Below are 18,202 nucleotides of genomic sequence, written 5' to 3'. Positions count from 1 at the left end.
GAACAAATATGTAAAGTTACACATACTCATAGGGGCAACCATAGTTCTCTACATCAACTGATCACTGAGGACTTAACAAAAACCAAACATCCATTCCAATACACCAAACCATGATGTACTGTCATCATTCATAAATCATAATCCCTTATGTGCTTTTGTTTTTTTTAATAAAAGGGCATACAACATAATTGAACCCTTGCAGACTCCATAAGCTCAACAAGCATCCAACTTATATCCACCAACAGTCCAACATATATCCAACATCAAAATAACATAGCATATCCATCACCAACAACAATGTCAAAGGAAGTCCACAATATCAAAATAATCCATAATCTACCAAACCAGTCAACTATAACCAACAATATCACCAATATCATAATTCACTAGAAAATGCACATAGGTCCACAACCATAATCAAACCAGTCCAACCCCATAATCCAACTCATCCATCACAGAACAATAATAATCCATAATAATCCAACATAAACCAATATCATTAAAAGTAATCCAACAAAAGCATAATAACACAACACAACCATCCTATCACAGAGCAACATTATCCAACAGTAGGTATCCATAATCAACCAACAAAATCCAACATAATCCAATATCAGTAAAAGTAACCCAACCAAAGCATAATGATCCAAGACATCCATCCTATCACAGAGCAACATATTTCAACTAATCCATCAAAGAAGAACGTAATCGAAGACCAAATGCATAATAATCCAAGCAAAGAGACTGATGAATAAATTAAACGAAAATGGGATAAAATCAAAGAAAAGAGAAGGGTTAGTGATCGTTACGCAAGGGATCACTCAGAGGGTTGAACCCTAGGGTTCATCTGCCTCACAGAGCGCTGGTGACCATGGCGTGGGTGTTCAGATCTGGACATGGGAGGAGCACTGAGGGAAGATCTCTTGGAAGAAGGAGTATCGTCCTCCTCTTTCTCGCATTCCTCATCAGAAGACAGAAGGATCAACTCATGGTCAGGCAACCCACGAATCCTGTTGAGTGCCCTTGTCGCTGCTTTTCTATGTGCCCGGGGTTTTGTCGGAGGTCGAGGCCTCTTAAATCTATCCCTTTTTGTGGGTACGGAACTTCCTTCACCACTTTCAATCAAGTGACTTCTTCCCTTTCGATACACTCTGACCCTCTCGCTTCAGACGTTCCTCTTCCTCAACACTTTCAAGTACTTTACCAAGAGCTTTATAGGTGTAATAAGTGCAGTAGGGGCCTGAAAAACTGGATTCATAGAAGCGACGAGGAAAAGGTGACCCTGTCTCCATGGTCAGGCAACCCACGAATCCTGTTGAGTGCCCTTGTCGCTGCTTTTCTATGTGCCCGGGGTTTTTTCGGAGGTCGAGGCCTCTTAAATCTATCCCTTTTTGTGGGTACGGAACTCCCTTCACCACTTTCAATCAAGCGACTTCTTCCCTTTCGATACACTCTGACCCTCTCGCTTCAGACGTTCCTCTTCCTCAACACTTTCGAAACTGGATTCTCGCATTCCTCATCAGAAGACAGAAGGATCAACTCATGGTCAGGCAACCCACGAATCCTGTTGAGTGCCCTTGTCGCTGCTTTTCTATGTGCCCTATCTCTATGGATTGAATCAGGGAGAGGATCAAGTTCCCTTCAGCTTCATCAGTTTTTACCATGAAAGCATCGTGAAAGGGGTCCAAGTTCACCATGTTTGGGGGGACTCAAATTCTCAAAGAATGGAGAGAAAATGGACAGATCTAGAGAGAGAAAGTGCAGAAGACGAATGAACCAGAAGAGAGGGAGTGAAGAAAAATTAAGAACAAGGATTCTTCTGGAGAATTCTCCAGATGAAATAGAGAAACCCAGCCATCACAATTAATTTTGGGTGGTTGGGATGAGTAATAAATGAGGGGAGGTGGGAGGGTTTCTAATTTAATATGGAGGGAGTAGTTAGTTTACTGATTTTAGATTATGTGTTAGTAATTAGGATTAAAGTAAAGTAAGGATAAATTAATGGGAAAAAATAAGTTAAGTAAGGGTAAAATTGTAATTTCCTGGTTTTTTGTATACCAAAAATAGAAATAAAACAGAAAGTTGCACATAACCCTGATCATCCCGAAATGGCAAAAGTTGCAGAAAACATTTAACGGAGATAATATATATTTAGATAAAAGTCCTAATATCAAAAGATAATATTTTATATTTAATTAATTTAAATTTAAAAATCTCATTCGTCAATTTTGTTTACGTGTCATTTGAATTATTAAATCTTAAAATATTTTAATTATCTCTTATTTAATTGGCTTCTACTAAAATTTATAATATTACATAGCACACTAAGAAAATTAGATCCTACGTGATTCTCTAAAAACTCGGGAAAAAACTCCTATATATATATATATATATATATATATATATATATATATATATATATATATATATATATACTAGTTTGGTGCCCCGTGCGATGCCCGGGTATTTATTGAATTTAAGATAATTTTTATTTACATTATGTAGTAGGTACGTAATAAAAACTAATAGTAATATTTTGAACAAAATTATAATTCAATTTAATATTGGTATTTTATCGAAAATAAAACAATAAACTAACAATTTTATCCTAAAATTCTATCCAAATAGAATTCTAAACTAACTTTTTTTATCTTATGAAGTTTATTTTAATCTATCCAACGTGGCGCGACACTTGGCGTTCCGGCGAAAAGTTGGAACGCCAAGTGTCGTTGTCTCGTGACCTGGCTAAAAGTTTAGCTTTATATATTAGTTATATGATTAGATTGGAATTATTAAAAGTAAATGGCCCAAATTTAAGATTTAAAAAAAAAAAAAAAAAAAATTCAATACAAGGGAAGAGAAGGATTTGTAATATTTAGAGTTTGGACTTTGGAGCCCATTTAGTTTAGGATAAAGCAACCTCAACAATTGCAAAAGATACTGAATTTCCTCTCTTTTCAAATCCCATAACCAACTCTACCTCTTCTCTATCTCAGTTTCCTGGTAAGTCCTTCTCTATCCACTCTTTTTCCCTTCACCCTCTAACATTTGCTCCATTTTTCTAGCTATCAATTTATAATTCATGATACCTGCAATTTATTCTAGATTAATTTCTGGGTTCATTAATTTATGTATTGTTCTTGGAATTTTCTTTTTATCTTTTGTAATTTATATCAAGTTTCATAATTCATATGTTCGACTGTATGCTATCGCCCAAGTGGGTTTTCTTTCATATTAATAGTTAGCACTATAGAGTTGAGCAAAGGGCGTGTTCGGCAATAGCTTTTTGAGTAATTTTAGTGTTTTAACCAAGTTTTAGCTACTTAAACTACGGAGTATTACAAATTGAAAGATAGATTTACCTACAGTAACTAGGGAGTAGGGCAATGGTGTTATTAAATTATCTTCTTTTTCTAAACAATGTTGATGTTGCAATTGCAGTAGTTATTGTTTGTTCAGTAGACAATAATTGTATGTGGTAATGATAATGAGTTTTTATGTGATTTTGCTAAAAAAATTGTATGCTAATGTTCAAAGTAATACTTAATACCATTACAGCCATTTGTTATAGCCCTATGTAATAGGTGATTAGGTGTCAATGTGTCATAGTGTTTAGTTGTTTGCTTTTTGAATTTGGTTTGGCTTTACCACATTAATCATTACCTAATTATGTATACTTCTTTCGTTTCTTAATACTTGCTACAAGCTGACTTTATTATTCACTCATCAAAAGTCGACTTATTGCATGTATTGAGAAACAAATGAAGTATAAGGAGTGTCTTAGAGGAGATGGGGTGGGTAGAGTGTGGTTAGACGTATGTAACATTGAGGATTTTGAGAGAAAACCGTGTAATTAGACATTGGTAGTCTACTTATTGTCTATTGAAACCTTAATAGCTGAATAATGACGTATTTGTAAACATATCATAGAGATGGGTATTTTGCTAACATCTAACTGATGGCATACTTTCCAATCTTCCTAATGTGTAATTCTCACTGAGCTGAGAATGACTGTAATGTCCAACATGAACTGCTCCTTGTTCGATTCGCCTCACTCTAGTCTTTTGCAACTCTATAGAGCTCCATAGTTGTGTTACACACTGTGGAATTCCCATGGAGCTTCCTGAAACACTTTTAAATCATATACGCGTTCAAACTTCAACTGGAAAAAGTTTGAAAGGGTCCTATTTTGGGTCACTAGTAATGAGAAAAAAGGATATTGAATTAATATTCCAGGCTATGCAATGCTTTTCAGTTTTCAGTTTCATACACTTGTACTTTGGAGTTTTACTTCAGGTAGTATATGCTGCATGGCATATTCTAATTCATCACTTGATGATCGGAAACAAGATTTTTGACTGTAGAGGTCAAAGTGTTGCATATGCTACCACTATAAAATATATAGTATATACTTCGTATAAAACATGGCATCTGATCTCTTTCTTGGTTCTTCTTAATATTCACAGGAATGGCTGCCACACAGCTTACAAGTACTTCATCTCTAACTATCAAAAATTTACCCTTGTTCAAAGGCCTTCGCTCTTCTTCTGGAATTTCAAAGATCAATGTTTCTGTTGCATATCCTAGTTCTACTTCAAGGTCATTCCGTGGTTTGGCTGTTAACGCTGCCTCTGTAACCTCAAACAAGGTTAGTGTATGACCTTGTATATAGTCAATATTTTCCTCTTAACCAGATAAAACCTTGATGTGATTCATTTGTCACCTTATCTGTGGACAGTATACATCAGTTAAGCCACTGGGAGATAGAGTATTAGTAAAAACAAAGATTATTGAGGAGAAGACCACTAGTGGAATTTTTCTTCCTACAGGTGCACAAAAAAAACCTCAATCAGGGGAAGTTGTTGCCATCGGTTCAGGCAAGAAAGTTGGGGATAAAAATCTGCCAGTTGCCGTCAAGGTTGATGCTTCTATGCTTTAATATGCAGATCCCATATTAGCTTGTTGACTGTGAATTGTGATTAACCAATTCTATATATTTTTTTTTTCTGTAGACTGGTGCCGAAGTTGTATATTCCAAGTACACAGGTACTGAAATAGAAGTGGAAGGATTAAGTCATCTGATACTCAAAGAAGATGATATAATTGGCATTCTAGAGACTGATGATGTTAAGGACCTCAAGCCTTTAAATGATCGCCTGTTGATTAAGGTTTGTAGTCTTGGCAAACAACACCTTTAATGCTAAATACAAATTCATTTGGCACGGTATTACTGATTTGCATTTGTATAACATGGACAGGTTGCTGAGGTTGAGAATAAGACTGCTGGAGGATTGTTGCTGGCAGAGTCAACTAAGGAGAAGCCTTCATTTGGCACGGTATATGTCCTGCTTGAACTATAATAAATGATTGCCAATTGACAATTTTCACTCTTATTGATAATTATTATAGAAGTGCAATCTGTCATAATTTGGACATAATACCATGAAATGTTGGACGGTATTTAGAATCTTCAATTGACTCATCATACTTGCCTGCCTTTATTGACTTGACAGGTAGTTGCAACAGGTCCTGGTTCTTTAGACGAAGAGGGAAATAGGACTCCACTCCCTGTTTCTCCAGGAAATACAGTTTTGTACTCCAAATATGCCGGAAATGATTTGCAGGGTGCTGATGGCTCTGACTACATTGCATTGAGAGCATCGGATGTGATGGCTGTGCTATCTTAGATCGTCTCATACCTTATAACTTTTTCTGTCAGTTATAGATTTAATCTTTGTAGCTCATTCTGCCTCACCTTAAGATTTCAGGGCTCTTATGTTAAGCAAATTGATATTGCTAGCAAAACCATTCATCAAACATTGCTTTAGTACATTTTTGTAGGTTATGATGAGTTGAATGTGTTATTAAATTTCTACATTCAGTAAAGGCTGGAGAGTAACATTTTCTTGTCTACTTTTATACTCATTTGCTGCCAAAATGTCACTAACAAGCTTTGCTTGGATGTTGAAAATTTAAATTTATATGTGCTTTACTTACCTATTTTACATATTTTCTATGGAGTCGAATGTTCATTTACGACAGTTAAAATAGATGTATGCAATATAGAGCCTAATAGTTTGCTTATAAAAAATGGACAAATTTAAACTTACAACGCTAATGGGTTTGTGAAATTACTTACCTTGGAAAATTTGAATTATTTGACTATGGATTTGAAAGACTTAAAACGGAAGGATAAGTTAAGACGGTTTTCATACAAGTATTTCATTATTTACAAGAATATGATAGACACAGGTTAATTAAGCCATTCTTTTGAATATATTCACTTTAACTTAGTTCGCTCTGCTTAGTTCAGTATCTTTAAATCAACTCGTTTCTGCTCAAAAGAACAAGGCAAGAGTGCCACATTAACAGCACTAGGTTAAATTTTTTTTACTCCACTAACCAATGACTAAGCACATCAATGGCCATATATTTATCAGAAACGCTTTCTAATATATGTATTAGGATAGATACACGCAAAGTGATCTTTTGTCTTAAATAAGTACTCTATACTTATTAGTTATTATATTCACATTTTATTAAATAATATTCCTGTTGTTTTCAAAAAAAAAAAAAAAAATAATATTCCTGTTTAAAACACAAAAAAAAAAAAAATTAAAAAAAAATGGAAAGGTAATACCAAAAAAGTGAAATAAATTAAGGGAAGGAATAGAAATTGATGGTAATGTAAGCAAATGAAATTAAGAATAAAAAGATAATGGAGGATAAAGAATGTACTAAACATAATTAATCCAACAAATCTAAATCTAATCAATTCCTCCTGGAACTCTACTATCATAATGCAACTTTAACGTATAAACTGATAAATAGAGAAGCAGTGAACATGAAAATGCATGGCCCTCCATTCGCAGCAGCCGATACAGATCTGAAAAATAAAAAACAAAAAGGGAATCATAATCTTACTAAGGAAATCCATAATTCAATAAAGAAAGAAAAAAAGATAAAATAAATAATAAAATGATAAAAATTCTTTTTAGTTTTTAGCCAAATCAATGATTCAATGACATGTATTCTAGGTGAGTATAGTCTACAGGAGTAGTAAAGCTGGTTTACCTAGTGACGAGTGACACCGTTTGGAGTCCAAAGCCTAAGGGGAAGAGAGGGTCATAATGTGGATCCCCGCTGTTCATTGGGAGCTGATCTACAGTCTTAAACCAAGTTCTGGCCAACTTTCCAGTGAATTCGTGGTCACCAAACAAAACATCAGCCACTCCCTGACCTTCTGTCCCAGGCAACCATGCTGCCACTAAGGCGTGGATTGTATTCATGTAAGGTTCAATGACAAGAGGCCGGCCAGATATGATTATGACAACACACTGCACAGCCCCACAGACATTGTTAATGACAGTTGGGCCAGGATCAGCCATCGTGAGGTTCTCACTGTCTCCAGCAGTTTCTGCATAAGGGGGCTCCCCCACGACAACAATAGCATAATCAAAATTGTTGGACTTTACAAAGTCTTCAGTAGGATTTTCCTGGAATACCAGCTCGGTGCTTGGATCAATTGCAGATTTTACGGCACTAAGGATGGTTGTTCCTGATCATTTAAAGACCAAATTACATTAATACTGTAGAATATGTCAATACAACCAAACACCAAGAAAACTAATGTGTCACTAGGTACACTACCACATCACTTTCATGGGAAAAATTACTGGGTAGTTGTCGGTGTAGGTGTATGTATTTCTTAATTAATGCACCAAGATAGGAAGGTAAGATATACCTCTTGTGGATTTGCTGTCAGTGAATCCTTGCCAATTAATTGTCCATCCTCCACATTGATAACCCAGATTATCAGCATACTCACCAGCAACTAGTACCTTTGATGCTCGTTTGGGAAGGGGAAGCACCGGAGCTTGTCCGGGTTTACCATTTTTCAGTAGAACAAGTGATTTTCTCACCGCTTCTCTAGCCAAATCCCTGTGGGGCTGCACATGTGAGGATTTTGTCATTACCCATGTAATACATCATAAGCTCAATTGCAAATGGAAATGAATTGGTATCACATGTGATTTAAGATTAGTAAACAAAGTTTTTCTAACATTATCACTGAGAGAACAGAAGGGGAAAAGTTATACACATTCGGGTAGGGTGAGGAGGATAAATGAGGAAAGCAAAAGGAGGCTGATTTATCCATAAATTGCATGTTTGACTGACCTCACTTCCCAGCTCCTTTGTAAGACTGGGATCACCAAAAGGGTTCTCAAAAAGGCCCATTGTGAACTTGACAAACAAGATCCTCGATACAGCATCATCAATACGCTCCATAGGGATCTCGTTGCTTTTCACTAGTTGTGTTAGATCACTTATGAACACATTGAAATCATATGGAACCATGATCTGTCACTCAACAAGCACAAATAAATTTGAAATATCATTAACTGGGGCTTCTCAATCTAACAACAACAATATATTTGCTAATAATTTCATGAAAACTTCAGGACAATGCAAAATGCAAAGACGCCAACCATGTCTATGCCAGCTTGAATCCCAGCCAACACTGAGTATGTATAGTTGGCACCAGGCGGTGTAGTAATCCGATCAATTCCTTGCCAATCTGAGATGACAAAACCCTAATGACAACAAAAAAACAAATCCTGCAATTAGTATCAATGGCTATGATAAGAGAACAAAAACCTTAATGACACAAGTTCATACACAAATGGTCACATTACGAATGCATGCATATAGATCACCATGACAGCAGTCACAGCACCTAGTGTAAATGTTATAGAAATTGAGTAGAGTTATTATTTTGGTAATTGATTAGTGAAACTTGAACTAGCAGATCACATGCCCAAGCTTATATTGTTCAATAATGATTAAGAGTAAATAAGTATGCAATATTAAAACAGTTCTAGGACCTTGGGCAAATTAGACAATTTCAAAAATACTTTTCATCCCTACCAAATGTCATTTTCATTTACGAATCAACACTCTAATATATTTCCAAAACCTAAACCCAGTGTGTGATTAGTGATAACTGAAATGGCAGGGAATATTGAATTTAATTGACTGCAAAAGTCAAATTGTCCTCGTCTCTTTGACATATTGTTAATCTCTCACTAAAGCAGGTGCTAAGAATATAAATTATAAACATTATAACATTATAGCTAAGTATACAAAATTTGGACAACAGAAAAACTTTGACACTGATTTCAGCATGACTTTACTGCCATGTATACAAACATTTGGGCAATCAATCATAATTTTGTTATACATGTAGCTCAAAACAGCAGCTGCTTTTATCTACTTTGAAGTAGAGCAAGAAATTCTAATGTTCTTTTAAGGAAATTGAAAACAGATACCACATACGAGAATAAAATAAATACATATTGGTCTACAAGAAGATTCTATAGATTTTTCTTTTCTTAATTAGTCAATTGTCAGTACAAAGATTTTTGGGTCTAGTTGAAACTTCAATTGCATGTTAACAGACTTTTGAAATTGGGTTACAAATTTTATTTTATGGAAATATTTAATCCAGATCTTCTTAACTGTAATGCACACAAGAGCATCCTCTTTGATAAAATGAGAACAGAATAGATTATAAGACCAAAGCTTAGTTAATTTTATCAGCAATATTACCTTGAATTTCATGGTATTTTTCAGAAATCCCGTGATTAAATCACGATTTGCATGCATCTTTACTCCATTCCAGCTGGAGTATGAAACCATAACTGTTGAAACACCTTTGATAATAGAATCAGAGTATGCAGGCATATGAATGCTAAGCAATCCATGCATGTCAGTCAAAGTGTTGTTTTCATTAATTCCTCTAGTCGTCCCTCCATCTCCAACAAAATGCTTTGCACAAGCAGCAACTTTGTCCCTGAATATGTTATCAAAAAATAGAGAGAAAACGCAAGAGTGAGAGGGAGAGAAGAAGGCAAGGACCAAGGGAAAACGGCACTGTTATTCCTTACTATATGTCTTTTTTCTCGTAGTACTTATTGGAGGACTGCAGCATTTTCTCTCTCTGCAGTTAATACTTTCTAATTTATATGATCTTTTATTTATTCAAATAATTTAGGATTAAGGAGAAAAAAGGCACAGCTGAAATTTTCTCAAGTTAATTAAAGCAAAGGCAATTATAGATGAAAGCATGAAACAATTCCTTTTTTCTTTTTTTTTGGTTGGGGATAACACAAAATCTCAAACCCCTCAATTTGAAATTCAAACTGCCCCCTCCATTTTGCTACATTTACAAGGTATAGGTAACATCTCACTTTGATTATCCTTCATTGCACAGAAAGAGATCAAGTGCACCCAGTTTGGAGAAATTATTTCCAGCTATGCCTAGTCATCACCAATCTACAATTTTTCATCATTGATATCTTCATGTAAGTTATTAAATACGAGTAAATAAGCTTATATGGTTGTATACTTGTTTCCAACAGTGGCAATTCAAATCAGATGAGCCACTTATTGATCATGGTCAACATGCTATATCCTTACTTCATTATCATTTTAACCAAGGCCTCCTATAATGCACAATTTTTTATTTTCACTTGTTTTTAAGACCGCACAAATTGTTTCTTATTTGTTTCATTCACATCATTCCTTGTCTTCTACTTTCTTAAATCATAACATGAGATCCAGCCTTGGTTGCTTAGATTTCATCTCCATTATAAAATAGAGAAATAACAAAACATGTTACTCCCTCCGTTTCAATATGATAGTCCCATATAGAGTCAATCAATAAGAAAAGAATAATATTTGGAATCTAACATTAAAGTACAAAGATTGTTCATAATTTTTTTTTTGAAAGATTGTTCATAATTAGTTTTGCCTTATTTAATTTTTTTTATTTTTTTTGAAAAGAATTAGCCATAATTGCATAATTCATGGGTGAGATTTCCTTACTTAGAGTCATGTCATCAATCAACAATCAATTAATTTAACCAATTAGAATTTAATATGTATAAAATAGGAAATCAAAACTAAGTTAAAAATGGAATATATTTAATATGGGTATATCTTTTTAAAACGCCTAAAATAGTATATGAGACTAACATTATGAAATAGAAGGATTTTTCTCTACTTTTTAAGTTTTGACACTTAAAAATGCATCAACAGAAGAACACTCCTCATTCGTATTCCATTCGCCAATGAATAGTCTTTTATATTAGAAAGTTACCATAATTGAAGGGTTCAAAATAGATTCATACTTTCCTCCGACGTAAGGAATGCCCTTTCGTGATGCAGGAGGTTCTCCTTGCAAACCATAGATGATTTCTGTCATATCCTGAACAATCTTGTGATCCTCACTGTAACTTTCATAACAACGACCCCATCTTGGATCTCTACAAACCTAAGGGAACATGAAAAGGCAATTGAGCAAATGTGGAGAAATAAACATTTATAATATTGCTCAAACCCAATATGCAATAATTAAAAGTATTTACCGCTATACAAGGAGCAAATGTGTACGGAATCCCAGTGGCTCTAACTTCAAGAGCTGTTGCAGCACCAATCCTCTTCACAAGGTCAGGATCCCTATACACCACATGTTATGGTAATCCACAGAATTGAAAAAAGAGAAAGAGAAAGAACAGATGCCTCTTCTGCAAAATTAAGAAATTGCTTATGGAAGGAAATAATTGGATATCCTCCTATGTGGAAGTGAACAATTGGAAGGACTAAACTGCAGCACAAGAATACTGCTATAAATCAACTTTATGCAGATCAAATAGGACTTCTTAATACTACTTATAATGGCTGTGGATATAGTAGTAGGTGTAACAAGCCCATGGCTATAGAGTTTTATCTTGTGTATATAGATAGATAGTTGAACACTACAGAGTATTTATTTTATAGTTATGGGTGTAATTACAAAGGAATAAATTAAGTTCAAAAAATCAGAATTAAGAGGAAGGGAGAAGTATAAGATAGGAATCGGATTCAATATATCTTACAAGATAGGAATCGGATTCAATATATCTTACAAGAAAATGCATACTAAAAGTAGAAATGCACTTGCCTGGTAGCACCAAGACCAACATTATGTGGGAACATTGTTGCATTATATACATTATTGTGTCCATGGACAGCATCGATTCCATATATCATAGGTATTCCGAGACGGCTAGTCAAGGCGGATTTCTGAAATCCATCAACCATATCCATCCAATCTTTAGCAGTAGCCTGTGGCAAAGGTGTACTGCCACCACCACTCAAGACACTCCCTACAGCATTCCAACTATTATCAGTTCTCATAGGACAATGTTCATCATGTTGATTATATTAGGTGTACCTAATAAAATCTTCAATAACAATTGAGGCTTAAACAAATCATAGCAACTTGCGTATATGACCAAGGAAAACAAAGCCAGCAATTCATTCCAACAAGTATACATAGGTCATAGGTGATACTTCTATAACAGGCTGACATTATAAGCGACTAACAATAGCATTCAGTAATTATGGTATAAAGTAACAGGAGGTCCAAAGATTCTACTACCATAAGGTAATCAGTTACTGAAACCCATAAACACATTATAACAATATCATTATAGCCTATCAAATGGTGTTAAAATGATATGTTTATCACAGTTCCATAGATTTAATTATGGTGCAGCATAATTGGAATGATAATTTCTTTACTATAGCTGCAAATTATCAGAGCTTGAAAAAAAAATTTAAAAAAAAAAAAAAAAAAAAAAAAAAAAAAAAAAAAAAAAACTTAATCTCAAAATACCCCGAAACATGAGACAATGCTTCCAACTTAACTCTAAAAATATACTTAACACCCCGAAACATGAGACAATGCTTCCAACTAATCTCACCATGACTCCACTGGATAAATTGCCTCTATAAGGTAAGTAAACAGCAAAGTGCAAGCTCAAACAGAAAAGGCCATATCAGGATTTTGGCCTTTATTCAGCTACTTATGGAAAGTTTACCATAATTACTAAACGAAAACAGAACAAACATTTGAAGATAACATTTGAGACCCAATATAGAAACATTTTCAAATTAAAGCCAACTCTCTGCAAAGAGTAGCAATATGAATCCCATGTGTGAATCCATTTTAAATATAAAATTATAAACCATAAGAAACATTTTGAATATGATGCAACTAGTTCAAGCATTTATTTACCAATAGAGTAAGTCTTCATTACTTCAGGAGTTGCCTTCGTTCGATCTATCTGAGTCATCTGACCAATCTTCTCATCCAAAGTCATTCTGCCCAAAAGATCCTTGACTCGAGCTGAAGCTGATTGTTTCGGATCCTTATATAAAACATACTCTGTATCTGCTGAAGTTCTCCAACAGCATAGTAACACAATGTTAACCACTAGCCAAACTACCAACCTCGACATGTTGAATCCCAATGCTCTACGTAATGCTTCAAAACAAAATACCCAATATAGAATCAGTTTGATGCCATGATAAGAACAAAAAACTAATTAAAATACCGCGAAAATGGGGTTGATTTTTCCTGTCTTTGTTACAACATTTGATATTAATATAAGTGTATAACACAACCTTGTAAAAAGAATCAAAAATTTCCTACCAATTCGAACCTCGTAATAAGACACAAAGTAGATGGAGTTGGAAGGAAGAAAAGTAACAATTGCACCCTTTTATAATTCACAAAGCATTCATATTTCATACATAGTTTTTATAGTCAAGAAAGACCCTACCATTCAATTATCAAATGTTCTTTTCTTTCTACACCCATTAATCCAATACCATTAAAAAGCTACTTTACAAGATAATCCATCTTAAGAAGTATTAATCCAAAGATACCCTTTTCTTTTCTTTCCTTCTTTCCTTCAAATTCAAAAGTACCCCTTATTTTAATTATGAGATTTTGATTAACATTTGATTCCCATCAACCCCCCACCCAAATAATTTAATTAAAAAATTAAATAGGAATATTTAAGAACCAGCATTCTAGAAAGTAAATCAAACTTCATATCATAAATAAAAAAGAAAAAAAAAAACATAAATAAATTATTCAATATAAATAACCCAACATTAGCAAATCAATTATAGAACACACAAAACTAGATCAACTAGTAATAAAAAAAAAAAGATAAAAAAAAAAAAAAAAAAAAAAAAACAAGTTCAAATCCAAAAACTAAATAAATTGAAGTTAAAGCTATTAAAAAGGTACCTTTTGGGTGATATTATGAATATTGAACATATTCTAATAGCTTAAAAAGTGGAAAGATTTAAGCTTTTAGCATTTACCCAATAACAAAAACTTGCATAAAATTACCTGAGATTTGAGAGGAAGAAAATGAGATGGTTTGAGTTTGCGATATTAGGCAGAACAGAAGTGGTAGCAGTGGAGAAGTAGACTAGTGGGAGAGTAGACTGCCCAATAAAGGGGTTATGAGAGATGCTTTTTCAGTGTTTATTTTTGGTCTGTTGGATTTTTTTATCTTTCTATAAATACAATTGATAAAGTATCTAAGCATTGTTGTGGCGGTGAATTTTCATTTTCAATTATTTGTTTTCAATTTTTGAAAACTAAGTTTTTTTTTTTTTTTTTTTTTGAAAGAAAGATTTGAAGACTATATAAGTTATTGGAGGAGGATTAGGTTAATCACATACCTAAACGTTTTATGTTTATAAACAAAAATTTGTAAATTGCAGCTATTTAAAGTTATTATTGTTTTGTAAATTAGAACCATTTAAAAAAAAAATGCAAATTGCAGCCCAAAAGTTTTTATAAATTGTAAATTGCAGCCTGATTCTACTTTTTTTATTGGTTTACATGTCGATAAATATTCGGTTAAGGTTTTAGGGGCCATTTTAGGTCTTAAGCAACCTAATAGAGCTAGGGAATAGAAAAAAAAATAATGTAAGTGTCTCGTTTTGCATATAAAAAATGTATCGATTTGTGGGCAACTATTTTTTTGCTGTAAAATCGAAGTACTTACTTTACGGAGTATTGTTTTTGCTAATTTCGAACTTAATAAGAACCTTTATAAATAAATGGTTCCTAAAACCTTAAATGAAAAATTTTCAACACCTTAACCGATGGAAAAGTTGAATCAGACTACAATTTACAATTTTTCAACACCTTAACCGATGAAAAAGTTGAATCAGGCTGCAATTTGAAAAAAAAAAAAGGCTACAATTTGCAAAATACTACGTACTAAGTTTAAGGGTCTATACACATGTATTGAACTGAATATAATTGAACTGAATTGATTGGAGCTGAACTAAACTAAATTGAAATGAGTAGAACTGAAATAAATATTTTATGAGAGAAGGAAATTAAGAGTTGAACCGAACTGAACTTATTGGAACTGAACTAAAGTGAACTGAAATTAAGATGAAGTGTACATGCCCTAAATGTCAGCAATTTGCAACTTTTCCTTATTTTTAATGAATTTTGATTTTTTAACAGTATAAATAGCTGAAATTGGTTTTAAACACCCAAGAAAAAAAAATTGTTTTAACATTACAAAAAAATAATAATAATAAAATAAATAAATAAATAAATTTAGATTTTACCACCACTTAACATATTTCGTCCAAAATCCATTAATTGGGGTCCACGATGCCACGTGTCAATATATAATTAGTTAAAAAAAAATTAAAAACCTAAAACTACCACCCACCACCACCACCTTATTCCCACCCCAAACGCGTAGCCTCCACCCCCGCCCCACCCTTCGGCACACACCCTCCTGATCACCGTAACCCACCCCCCCCTCCCCAGCCCATCGGAACCTACCCCCTCCCATTCCTGCAACCCAAACAAAACCCCTTTTCCCTGAAACGGCTAGAAATCGGCCACTAATTTAACAAAAAAATAAGCTGGTTTAGGATAAAAATCAATCAATTAGCCCAAAACCGGCTGATTACATCGTTTGTGCCCAATTTTGGTGGTCGTATTTAGGGAAGGGCGATTGTTTTTGGTGGGGAAGCGGCCGATTTAGGGTTAAGGAAAGGAAGGGGTGGGTTTTCCAGTGGTCGTGGGCTTGGAAGGGGTAAGTCGAAGGTGGGACAGGGGCTAAGCTGCACAGGTGGTAAGGGAAGGGGTGTCGATGGTGGTGGTGGTGGGGTGTCTGGGTTAGTTTTAGGGTTTAAAAGGTTTTTTTTATTTTCGTGTTTTTAACCAACAACATATCGATATGTGGCATCGTGGACCCTATGTAATCCCCCGTATTTTTAAAATATTTTATAAATGAAATTTTATTTTATTTATAATGTTTATTTGTTATTTTCCGGAATTTAATTTGAAAAGTTTCAAATTATTAATTTGGGTCGAAAATTATTTGAAAAAAATTATTTTATGCACCTCTATTCTACCATTTATGTCCAATCAAACAAGCCTAACCCAATTGTTTACTTAATTGACCCATTAATTTTATGAGACCCAATCTTTTTATTTACCCTACAACATTCTCCCCTATAAATACCCCATTAATCCCCAAAATTTTCCCACACAAAAAGGTTAATCTTATTTTCTCCTTTGTTTTATTAATTTGTATGATTATAATTATTGATTTAAGAGTTTTGATTTTATTGTTTGAAATTAATTAATTAGTATCAAATTGTATTTTGATGATTAAATTTGATAATTTCAAATTTTATAAATGTCATAAATTTCAGATTTGATTTTAGGGTTTTTATGAACAATTGATTTAGGGCTTTTATAGTAATGATGTTTTGAAATTTTTGTGATTATAACTAATGATTAGATTAACTTAATTTCAGATTATTTTGAACATGTAAATTCGTGTTTTAATTTTTAGATTTCCGTTCGTTAATATTAATCCCGTTACAATCCCGGTCAGGTTCTGAACTCATTCGATTTTGATAAAAAAAGTACAGATTTCCATGTAGAAACAACGTTTTAAGAAAGACTCATTAAACCACCCTCTCGTGGCCAAATTCAGCCTCTAAATATGATTTTCGGGCAGTTTTTTTATTTTAACGAAGTTTTTTTATACTTAAAATATTATCCTTGAGTTTGCTTAATAAAATTAATTATGTTTAAAATTAATTATGTTTAAAGTTAATTAAGCATAAATATATGTTTTTATTGAAGTTTTAAGTGCTGGAAATAGTTTCTAAGTACTACTTTTGATGTTTTATAAAGAGGGTTTAATCACCCATTAAAAAGGGAGATTATTAGGGGTTTTTTAAATAATTTTAAGATTTTTATTAAACTTTAAACTTGCTGTAATTTCATGTATAGAGTGTATTTTAAGGTTTTTATGAAGAAAATTTAAAAAACTATATATAAACCTTTAATTTTAACTAAAGGGAAGGTTTTAAAGTGTTGTTTGATTTGGATTTTGAAGGTTTTAAAATAAGTTAGTATTGCTGTAAATTTGATTGATTGGGTATTCATTGAGATATTATTTGGTTTAGGAGATGAGTTTATTGAAGGTGATTTCTAGTTAGTAAAGTGGCATACCAATTCGTTTATTCAAGGTACGTACAAGTTACGAAACCTTGCTTGTAGGTGCATGTTTAAGGACGGATCGAGAACTTAGTATCATGTATAGGATTGACTGGTTTAAATTGTCTGGTTATACATTGTGAATTTCAAATGATGTGCACTAGTTTATAATGCAAGTATTATTTGTGCTCTAATTATGCAAGGTGCGCTTAAAGGCAAAGGTATGTGATTGGTGTAAAGATTAAATTATTACTCATTCATGATTATGCAAACAGGATGAGTAAGGGAGGAATTCAAGTCTTATAAGACGAGGTTAAAGTTTTGGGGTGCCTTATGCACTTAAGGTGTTTATACACCGAGGTAGTAAAGGAATAATTAATAAATGTTGGTTGTCACTAATAAATCAAGAATTTAAATTGGGAATTTGCCATGTTTGATTGAATTGCGTTTGGAATGTTGTATTGTAATGTATATGAATCATCACCAAGTCTAAACCAGTAAATCACGTAAAGTGCAAGATGGATGAGCAATAAAACTCTAGATTGGTGCACATCTGGAGTAATGACAATCAGGGGTTGGGGTACATGGGGTTTAGCCGTGTGCTTTTCTCGAGGCCGTCTGATCTACAAGTCTCTTATTTCAAATATTTTTCAAAACTAGGAGTTAGGTGAGATCTCATACTAACTACGGTCACGAAGTCGCGCCCGTGGTTGTTGGATGTTTATTGATGTTTCCGAAAGGAGGCATGGGGTTTTTCTTTTATTTATGTTCCAAATTGAGCATGGGTTGGACAACCTTGTCTAT

General features: G+C 33.6%; 2 protein-coding genes across 3 annotated transcripts; one reads left to right on the top strand and one right to left on the bottom strand.

Annotated features, from left to right (window-relative positions):
• Positions 1–2,872: 2,872 nt before the first annotated feature.
• Positions 2,873–5,977, top strand: LOC110737395 (20 kDa chaperonin, chloroplastic). The gene is made up of 6 exons (XM_021917751.1): positions 2,873–3,003; positions 4,467–4,648; positions 4,739–4,918; positions 5,013–5,168; positions 5,259–5,336; positions 5,514–5,977. The coding sequence occupies exons 2-6, from the start codon at positions 4,469–4,471 to the stop codon at positions 5,685–5,687; spliced, it is 768 nt and encodes a 255-aa protein (XP_021773443.1). The 5' UTR covers positions 2,873–3,003; positions 4,467–4,468; the 3' UTR covers positions 5,688–5,977.
• A 657-nt stretch (positions 5,978–6,634) lies between these two features.
• On the bottom strand, positions 6,635–14,765 carry LOC110737394 (beta-glucosidase BoGH3B-like). 2 transcript variants are annotated; one of them, XM_021917750.1, is made up of 11 exons: positions 13,541–13,636; positions 13,124–13,372; positions 12,005–12,209; positions 11,430–11,520; positions 11,193–11,335; positions 9,610–9,853; positions 8,490–8,594; positions 8,179–8,361; positions 7,745–7,949; positions 7,075–7,558; positions 6,635–6,886 (listed from the first exon to the last, which is right to left on the bottom strand). In XM_021917750.1, exons 2-11 carry the CDS (start codon positions 13,344–13,346, stop codon positions 6,796–6,798), a joined length of 1,974 nt encoding a protein of 657 aa, XP_021773442.1. In that variant the 5' UTR covers positions 13,347–13,372; positions 13,541–13,636; the 3' UTR covers positions 6,635–6,795. The 2 variants fall into 2 exon arrangements, with proteins under 2 accessions (XP_021773442.1, XP_021773441.1); XM_021917749.1 differs by lacking the exon at positions 13,541–13,636 and adding an exon at positions 14,252–14,765 and having other exon boundaries at positions 6,649–6,886.
• Between the last annotated feature and the right edge of the window lie 3,437 nt (positions 14,766–18,202).

Source organism: Chenopodium quinoa, unplaced genomic scaffold, assembly GCF_001683475.1.
Source record: "Chenopodium quinoa cultivar QQ74 unplaced genomic scaffold, ASM168347v1, whole genome shotgun sequence".
Taxonomy (NCBI): Eukaryota; Viridiplantae; Streptophyta; class Magnoliopsida; order Caryophyllales; family Amaranthaceae; genus Chenopodium; species Chenopodium quinoa.
The sequence above is the reverse complement of the archived record's forward strand: the minus strand, read 5'-3'. Positions and strand labels throughout refer to the sequence as shown.

Excerpts from the sequence above, each read along its gene's own strand:
- LOC110737395 (XM_021917751.1), top strand. The coding sequence starts at position 4,469 with ATGGCTGCCACACAGCTTACAAGTACTTCATCTCTAACTATCAAAAAT. Across the intron at positions 4,649-4,738 it reads CCTCTGTAACCTCAAACAAG|TATACATCAGTTAAGCCACT; the intron begins GTTAGTGTATGA and ends ATCTGTGGACAG. Across the intron at positions 4,919-5,012 it reads ATCTGCCAGTTGCCGTCAAG|ACTGGTGCCGAAGTTGTATA; the intron begins GTTGATGCTTCT and ends TTTTTTCTGTAG.
- LOC110737394 (XM_021917749.1), bottom strand. The coding sequence starts at position 13,346 with ATGTCGAGGTTGGTAGTTTGGCTAGTGGTTAACATTGTGTTACTATGC. Across the intron at positions 8,595-9,609 it reads AAAATACCATGAAATTCAAG|GGTTTTGTCATCTCAGATTG; the intron begins GTAATATTGCTG and ends TGTTGTCATTAG. Across the intron at positions 8,362-8,489 it reads TTCAAGCTGGCATAGACATG|ATCATGGTTCCATATGATTT; the intron begins GTTGGCGTCTTT and ends GTTGAGTGACAG.